Source organism: Aristolochia californica, unplaced genomic scaffold (assembly GCF_029961685.1).
Source record: "Aristolochia californica isolate CCGP_79_NKW_82.1479 unplaced genomic scaffold, dmAriCali1.0.hap1 SCAF_5, whole genome shotgun sequence".
Lineage (NCBI taxonomy): Eukaryota > Viridiplantae > Streptophyta > Magnoliopsida > Piperales > Aristolochiaceae > Aristolochia > Aristolochia californica.
In genome coordinates this window covers 1,977,655-1,987,176 of record NW_027182214.1, presented here as the reverse complement: position 1 = coordinate 1,987,176, position 9,522 = coordinate 1,977,655, and the positions used below count along the sequence as shown (strand labels likewise).

The window sequence follows — 9,522 nt, the reverse complement described above, 5'->3', positions numbered from 1 at the left end:
AGGTGCCAAACGGACACGAGAATGTGGTCTTTTCCTGGTCTTCTGGAGCAATGGGAATTTGATTGTAGCCGGAGTATCTATCTAAGAAGCAATAAAAATTGTGGCCGGCCAATCGCTCTAGTACCTTATCAATGAAAGGTAGTGGGAAGTGATCCTTCCTAGTGGCTGAATTAAGTTTTCTATAGTCAATGCAGACACGCCACTTGGTGGTAGTTCTTGTGGGAATCAATTCACCACTCTCATTTTTCATTATCGTTATCCCCCCTTTCTTAGGGACAACTTGAATTGGACTCACCCAGGTGCTATCGAAAATAGGGTAAATGATTCCTGTCACAAGCAACCTGATGACTTCTTCTCTCACAACCTCCAGCATATGGGGATTTAACCTACGTTGCATCTCACGTGAGGCTTTAGTCCCCTCCTCCAAATGAATACGATGCATGCATATGGAGGGACTAATCCCTTTTAAGGCATCAAGAGTCCACCCCAATGCTTCTCTGTGTGCTTGTAAAACTTCAGTCAATTGTTCCTCCTGCTCAGTACTCAAATCAGAGGAAATAATGACTAGTAATGAGTTCATGGGCCCCAAGAACGCATACTTCAACGTGGGAGGAAGTGGCTTAAGATCTAGCTTGGAAGTTTCAAGAGGCTTGTCCAAGTCAAGAGGAAGATCCTATGGATGATCAGTTGTGATAACCTCATAAGCTTCCTCCAACAGAGGTACAAAATTGAGTAAAGAATCAACCTCTCGGAAATATGTTTCCTCATCAAAATAGTCATGTCTAAAGATGTTATGCAAGACTCAAAAGATTCAAGAGTGGATTCGTCATCAAGCATAACAGTTTCTATCTTAAATGCAGGACTCAGATCATCAGACTCAAGTAGGTGGTGCCCGACATTAAATACATTCAATGAGACCTTAAAATTTCCAAAAGACAACTCCAACTCACCACTTTTACAATGAATGATAGCATTAGATGTGGCTAAGAAGGGACGTCCTAGGATGACAGGAATTTGGTTGGTCACATTGACTACTGGTTCTGTATCAAGAACAATGAAATCAACCGGGAACAGAAATTTGTCCACTTTTATCAAAACATCTTCAACTATTCCTCGTGGTATCTTGACAGAACGGTCAGCTAGTTGAAGTGTGATGGGAGTAGGCTTCAATTCCCCCAAACCTAATTGCTGGTACACAAAGAAAGGAAGCAAATTCACACTTGCCCCTAAGTCAAGAAGAGCTCTTTGGATGGTATGTTCACCAATGACACATGAAATTGTGGGACATCCAGGATCTTTAACTTTAGGAGGAGTGTTGTGCTTCAGAATTGAGCTTACATTCTCATTAAGAAAGACCTTTTTGTTAACATGTTGTTTTCTCTTTTGTGTACAAAGGTCTTTCAAAAATCGGGCATAGGCAGGGACTTGCCTAATAGCATCAAGAAGTGGAATGTTAATGTGAACCTTACTAAATAGTTCCAACGTTCTGTCAAGATACCACCTAGTGGTGAGTATTCCCGCCTGTCACGCGGGTGACCCGGGTTCGATCCCCGACAACGGCGCCAAAAACTTGATGTAGAATTTAATTACATCGGCTTTAATACCTCGCAAACGTACGAATCGTTCATGTAATTTAGCGGGAAGCGAGGGTCATATCCACAGGGAGGACTGAATTTTGTGTATTCTTCAGTCAACTAGCCTAATCAAATATGATGAATTAATATGAACTAAACACTAATTATATCCTAAATTATCAAGCAATCATCTGGTTAACTACTTGCACAATAGGAAATGTCAACTCTGGATTTTACGGTGATTCGTGCCTCTCTCGAGCGCCACGTAACCACGGATCCGATTTCTCAATCCTTGCGTCTAGCCCCTCTCGGGCGCATAGAGTGAAAGACAGAAATCAGGTTAAAATACCAAAATCCAACCTCAATTATACTCCTACCCTAATTAGCTAATTTAATCAAATATCCAGAAAATAAATATTCAATAAACATTAATTATCAAATCAGATTCAATAAACATTCAAAACCTAAGTTCAAACTATATAAAAAATGAAATTCAAAAATTACGAATTACTCCCCTTCTTCTTCCTCTCGCTCGGGCATCAACTCATTCTCACGGGTGCTGCAATTTCCCAAAATTAATGGCTTCGGGTAACAAGAGTGAGTGGCCGTAAGTGGAGACGACGCCGACGACGAAGGTTGGAAGCCGACGGACGGAGGTAACGTCCGACGAAGAACGAAACAGAGCTGACGTTCTCTAACCGGCTCTCTCGAGTCTCGGTCGGAGTCGGAATAGCTCCGGGACTGGTCGGAAATATGTAATAGACGCCGGAGGATAGTCGGAAAGTGGAAGTGGCACCGGAGAAGCCCTCTCGGATCACTTCTCGGCCTGGCGAGCGACGACTGTCGAACTCACCTCGACGGAGACTCTCTCGAGCTCTCCTCGGGTTTGTTCTCGGTTGCTGGACGGCGGTGGACGGCGGTGGACAACGGTGGATGACGGTGGCGCGGCGAAAGACAGTGGCCCGACGAACGACGGTGGGAAACTCCTCTCGGGTCTTCCCTGTTTCCGGTGCTCTGTTCTGGTCGACGCACCCTCTGTTTTCTCTTTACGCTCTCCCCCCCTTTAATACCCTCTTATTTATTTTAAAACGATTTGACCTAAAAATCACCTCCATTTCACTAAGGGCATTTTGGTAAATATCTCCTTCTCCACCAAAATTCTCCTGAAATTCCATAATTGAATCTATAAAAAGCATTTTAGGAAGAAATAAACCTTAAAAACAATGAAATATAATTCAGGAGAGAAAAATATGCAATATCGACAATGATAAATGCCAAATTCAATAAATGCTCATTTCATTTGAAAACCGATAAATAACCACCTATAACATAATTATAAAGGTTATTCTATTATAATTAACCTATTTCTCATGTCAGAATATGGCATCTATCAACTCCCAACCACAAAAAATTGATATTTTTTACGGGGATGAAGTTCATCTGTCATGGACTCCCAACCACAAATAAATTTGATTTTTTTGATAGGGACATAAATAAATAATAGTATGAAACTACCTCTTCTTTAATAATAATGTCTAATGAAAAGAGACACAATAGCAACAACTGAAATGGGCTTGGTTTGGGCCCATTTAACTCAACCCAAAATAATCCTTGTAAAATTGACCCATGAAATAATCCATGTAAAATTGTCCCATGAAATTATCCTATGCACATACCTGTTCTAAATAATGTGTTGACCAAAGAATAATCTGTCAATTTTTTTTTAAATTAATAATCCAATCAGAGAAAAATATTTACCGAGTCGCGCCAAATTCCTGGGCGCGTATACTGTGGCAGAAATTAAGTGGCCCGAGTCAGGATGACCCGAACCCGAGTTGACTCGATCTAAAACAGAAGTCACGCGAAAGTCGCTGAGTCGACTCGGTCCGGGTTGCGACAGAACCAACACTGGGTTAACTCGGCGCACAGTTAAATTTTTCCTAACTTAGGGGGGGGGGGGCAAACAAAACACATAATCATGTCTTGCCAAATTTTAAACACAACCCCAAACTAACGATAGATTGAAAACTTAACCCTAGCCATGCCTTGCCCTTGTATTCCTAACCCACCCTGAATTGTGGTACATAATCCATTCCACTAGACATTTAGTGTGAAAACCTTGGACAAGCAGCAATCCTTAAGACCTATTAAAGAGTTGCGAATGCAGTTAAAGAAAATGGGTCTTTCACCTTGACGAGCTTCTACTAATCTTGGTAAGTAGACAAAGAATTTATACTGTCTAAATTCAGTAAGTGTCAACGAGGCGGACGTATTTAAACCCACTCTTCCTAGTCTCTTAAGCGCTCTTTGGATAAACCCTAGATGCATGTATTTATTAATTGGATATTTCATTATGACACTAGGTAGTCTCTTCAACTATTGAAACACTCATGGATATTTTCTATTAAGACGATTTTTTAAATTGTTTTGGTAAGAAAATCAAGTTTATGTACTAAGGATACAATTCAATAGATATTTCGAATAAAAACCTTTGCGAAACTTCCAAATATATGTTTAAGATAATTAAAAAATCAATTATATATTAAAATTTGCAGGCACAATTCCCCCTTCTCTGTACAAGAAGCACAACGTACATGATTAATGATTAAATTCCTCTCCTGATATTCTTTCTATTTGAGTTTGCCCTTAACAGTTAAAAATAATCGATCAGATAATGGGGTTTTACTTACTACGGATCCAATTCAATAGAGTTTATAAGAGAAAACTTGTAAACCTGTTGAAATTATATATTTAAAATAATACAAAAATAGTTATACATTAAAACACAGCCATAATCCCCCCTGTTTGTACACAAGGCACTATGTATACAATTAGGAATCAAACTTCTCTCTTGATGTTTTTCCTATTTATGTTTCCTCATAACAGTTGATAGAGATCAATGCTCTCATAATCCAACCCCTAAAAGTCATTAAGGAGGAAATATTTAATCTTCCTCTTCCTAATCTCTCAAAGGTTCTTCGGACTAAATCCATGTGCCTTGTATATATTAATTGAATATTTAAGAATGAACATTAGGTAAACTCTATGAAGACAGTTTTTTTACATTTGTTTTGATAAGATAGTTAGGTTTATGTACTATGGATCCAATTCGATAGATATTTTCCAATAGAAACATCACAAAGCAACAAAATATATAATTTTTAAATGTAATAATTATACATAACACTCCCCCCTCCCCGCTCCCCTTGCTCTTCTATGCAAGATGCATGGTGCACATGATTAGGGACCAAATTCCTTGCACGATGTTTTTCCTATTTTTGGTTCCTTTTTAATGAAGGATGTAATCCATTCCCAACCTAATAAGACCTGGATGTTGAATCCCTAAGTATACTCTAAATACCAACAATAGATTTTTTAATCTTTATATTTTGTATTCAAATTGATTTGCAAAACTTTTGGCCATTTCGAGACATTTAAGATATATTAGAAAGTGAGATATGTAATTAAAGAAAATCGAAACTACGACTAAGACTAGTGTCTACTTACAAAATCTATAGTTTTTTAATTTGTTTTGATAAATAATCAGGTTTATGTAGGACGAATCTAATTCGATAGATTTTCCAATAGAAACCTCGTGGAGCAGCCTAATATATAAATTTAAAAATAAAATTTAATGTTAACAAGAAAGAACAACTCCTCCCTCTCTACGAGAAATGTGGCTTACAGGACTTGAGACCGATCGACTTCCTCTCCTAATATTTTTCCTATTTATGATTCCACTTAACTTCTAGTAATAATGAATGCTCTCATATTCCAATCCCGACCTAATAAGACATAGATGTCTATTAAGAGAGTTCAAGGATGATCCATTATCCTTTATTTGAATTTGGATTGTTCAAATAATTGTTGATGGGTTAGAACGTCGATTCATTTCCAACCCCCCTGAAGGCATTCGGGAGAGTAGGGGAGGAATGAAAGATGCCTATAAGCAGGTGGGCAAATATCCTGTTTTGGAAAGGCTTTTACATAGTTGAAAGAGAAACAATTATCAGCCTTCATTTTACACGTTTCTGGCAAGTATTAATTGGCAATAAGTGGTACAACCAAGGAATGACTCTTCTTCGGGAAGGTAGGAAATCAAATGTGGAAATCCACCTAGCTAACAAGCTGGCACAACGTTTCCAAGGCAGGTAATGACACCAATGGGTACTCACGAAGCATAAATGGATTCCCTCCTCTTTGCCTTAAATATGGAGGAGGTTTGGCCTTTCTTCAACATCTCTCGAGGTCCAGGGCCAAAGCTGAAGCTTGCTCCATGTCTCCACCATGAGATGTCTCCAAATATCAGTTCAGCAGTTGAGAAGATGCGTTGAGGCTTATTGCTGTTGGTGGAGGTTCCTTTGTGAGGTAAGAGCTCTGGCCCTCCTTTTGCAAATGTGTCTAGAACACTATGTAGATTGTTTCAGTATTTTAATATTGATCTCCTTGCTATTCCTATGCAGAGCTCTAATGGAAAATGTTGGACACGAGGGTGGGGACTCCATTATTGAGGGAGAAAGGGAGTTTTTGGATGCAACAACATCGTTGATCTTCATCGGTTTTGTTCTTCTCCTCCTGCTGCAATCGAAGAAACTTAGTATTGACCTCATCTTCAATGTCCTCCGTATCGTAAGCCAAACCTCTGAGGTCGCTCACCCAGGGATGCACGGACTCGTCTCAACCGCCTCTTTTCCGTTGCAAAGACTCTTATCTGGTCTGAGAGAAGGGAATAAGGTGTGAAGCTGGTCTTCATGGGTTTTTCTCATCTCCTCCAGCTGCGATCGGAGAAGCTCAGTGTTGATCTCTTCGTCAACGTCCTCCATATCATAAGCCAAACCTCTGAAGAAATAATCCCTAATTTGATTAAATTTTTATTTCGATTTTAATGTTGATCTCCTTTCTATGCCTATGGAGACCTCCAGAGGCACGTGTAGGACTCCGACATTGAAGAGAAGATGTCGCAGCATACAACGAGTTGCTGGAAAATCAATGATCAAACCTCTTGTGCTATTTGTCTAATCCCCAAGAACTGGCACTCCGTCATTGAAGAGATGTTGCTGCATACAACGAGTCGCTGGAAAATCAATGATCAAACCTCTTGTGCTATTTATCTAATCCCCAAAAACTGGCCCAGCTTTTTCTGGATGACAGGGGTGAAGATTTTTAAACATAGAGTGAGATAGCGAAAATGTATTTCACAAGAAGAGAGGTTGCAGATTCATGAGGCTTGCAAATGGGAACGATAATCTAAATGTAGCGTTTCCAAATTATGGATGTTATATTAAGATGCCGCGAATGCTTCAAATTACCGATATATTTTGGAAGCTCCTTGATCTTAGCCTTTCGCTGCCCATAATTGTACCAATACAACCTTAAAAAATGAAAAACCTCTCCGAAAACCTCCTTGATCTTAGCTCAGGTCCAGAGCAGGGAGATTGCTGCGAATGAAAAACCTTATAAAAAAATGAAAAACTTCCTTGATCTTAGCCTTCTGCTGTCCATAATTGTACCAATACAACCTTATAAAATGGAAAACCTCTCGGAAAACCTTAGCCAAGCACAAGTAGCTCAGGTCCAGAGCAGGGAGAATGCCGAAAACATCCCTCCGTTATTTTTCGAAGTGTCATTTACCTCAGAAACTATCTGATAATTGAGAGAATGATTTTTGTTCTGCTGCAAAGACTCTTATCTAGTCTGGTCTTCTTGGGTTTTGCTCCTCTCCTCCAGCGGCGATCGAAGAAGCTCAGTGTTCATTTCATCGACAACGTCCTTCATATCGTAAGCCAAACCTCTGTAAACTGCCTCATTTCAGCATCGCTCAACAGCGGTTGAAAACACCATTTAGAGCCTTCGATGATTTGTTCCCTCCCAGAAAAAAAACACCACGATGATATAACCGTAAGAGGATGACACTCAGAGGTCAAGAGGGTTTCCTCCTTCCGATGCTTTCAATTTTTCAACAATGAGGGAGTTTGTTTCCACTACGGAAATGAATCAAAACTAGGAGAGTTTGGGTCGGTCGGCAACTCGAAGCAGCCTGCCGACTTTGATTCATCAAACAGCTGAGACTCTTTTTTTCTCTCTGATAACATTTGTATGGAGGAAGCCAGTTCAAGCTTAAAACCAAAATTTCTCATTCCACTTTATTATTCTTCGAATCTCTCTTCTTTATTTGAGCTTCTCTTCTTTTTTGTCAATCCAACATTTTTCAATTTTTAGCAAACATCAATTCAAATGCCATCCTAGCACATTCTAATTTGCCACACACTTGGTCATTCTTTCTCAGCAATGGTTGCAAGTAAGACCAAGGAATATGAGTAATTAACGATTCATTCCAACATCGGGTAAGTCACCTCTTCCCATTCTAAATGATCAAAGAAGAAAGTACTCCTCATGAGATTAACTGGTCTCCGCGCGTGCTTTCTGAACGAGGCAACAGCTTGTATAACTGAACTTTTATGTTTCCATTACATGAAAATATATGTACAGAGACAGATTTTCTAGCCTAAAGAAATTAAACCTCCATTTATTACGCAATTAACTAGTCCAATGGCCACTCTAGAACACCTCGACGCCAGGTGTTGGCATCTTTTCAAGATTAATGCTGATACTTACCCCCTCCTGATTTCCTGTGCATTCCACAGCCAGGCGACCTTTCAAACCATTCAAGACAAATCTCAAACTCGAAACGGCAGATCATCTGCCTCTTCCTACTCCACTCATGGCACGCAAGAAGGTGAAGCTTGCTTGGATATTGAACGACTCTACGAGGAGGGTGGCATGCAGGAAGAGGACAAAGGGTTTACTGAAGAAGGTGAGCGAATTGAGCACCCTCTGTGGGGTGGAGGTGGCTGTTGTAGCGATCAATCCCGACAACCCAGAGCCTGATATCTGGCCGTCCGTCCCTGATGCCATCCGCACTTTGGAAAAGTTCGAGTCTCTTCCCAAGTTGGATCAAATCAAGAGGACGATGAACCAGGAAGGGTTTTTCAGGAAACAGATTGAAAAACTCGACCAACAAGCGAAGAAGTTAGCGAATAGAAACCAAGACCTTCACCTGGATACCCTCTTATATCAGTGTCTCAGTGGGAAAAGCCTTGATGATCTTAACAGCCAAGATCTTTGTGATTTGGCCAGGATGATCGACGCCAAGGCCAATGCACTAGAGGAGAGGATCAACGATCTCAAAGGCAAGGAGACTCATTCGGTTCAGCAGGCATCAGTTGAGGAAAGGAAGATTCTCTTGTTCTATACAATATCTATAATCAAAACATAGGCTAATTTTTTAATCTTGTCAAATTGGATCTGGTATTGTGACAATTTTTATCTGTTTGTTTTAGCAGGAAATCATGGGAGTAGAATTCTCTGAAATTTTATCTAGCTTAAATGTTATTTGTTAGTTTATTTCATTTTTTACTAATGTTATTATACAAACTGTGCCTTAATTAATTATCATACAAACAGTAGCACCACATTGCCTTTTTCAGTGACATTTCCAGTGTCCAGATGATGAGCCTGAATTTGTTGTGCCATTGAGTCCTTGATAACCATTGCATTCAGCATGTCTAGATAAAGAGCTTCATATGACCCAAGATTAGTGAAAGTTATTTTAAAATAATCCCATTAGGGACCTGAGTTGATCCCCACAGAATAGAATAAGAAGAACTGGTGTGTATGTAGGAGATTCCTGTAGGACCAGTTTCATTCAACATAGGATGAAGACTCAATTTTGTAAAATAGTCATGGAAACATATTAGAATGCATCATGTGAATGAATAGAGGAGCATAACCCCAATCGCTTTCTTATGTTCTCTCTCTAACACGCCCTCCAACGGTCGAAGCCATATTCAGGATAAGTTGTGATGACAAACAGTGGAGAGTTTTTCCTTCTTTAAGTTACAGGAAACCTTAATATGATTTTTAGTACTTAGCTTGGCTTCTTTAGCTC

At 39.6% G+C, this 9,522-nt stretch overlaps 1 protein-coding gene across 1 annotated transcript; it reads left to right on the top strand.

Moving 5' to 3' along the window:
* The first annotated feature begins 8,295 nt into the window (after window positions 1–8,295).
* Window positions 8,296–8,850, top strand: LOC137966330 (agamous-like MADS-box protein AGL80). Its single transcript, XM_068812913.1, has one exon. The coding sequence runs from the start codon at window positions 8,296–8,298 to the stop codon at window positions 8,848–8,850; it is 555 nt and encodes a 184-aa protein (XP_068669014.1).
* Window positions 8,851–9,522: the final 672 nt, after the last annotated feature.

What these genes read in the sequence shown, in the direction of transcription:
- LOC137966330 (XM_068812913.1), top strand. Translation starts at nt 8,296, where the DNA reads ATGGCACGCAAGAAGGTGAAGCTTGCTTGGATATTGAACGACTCTACG.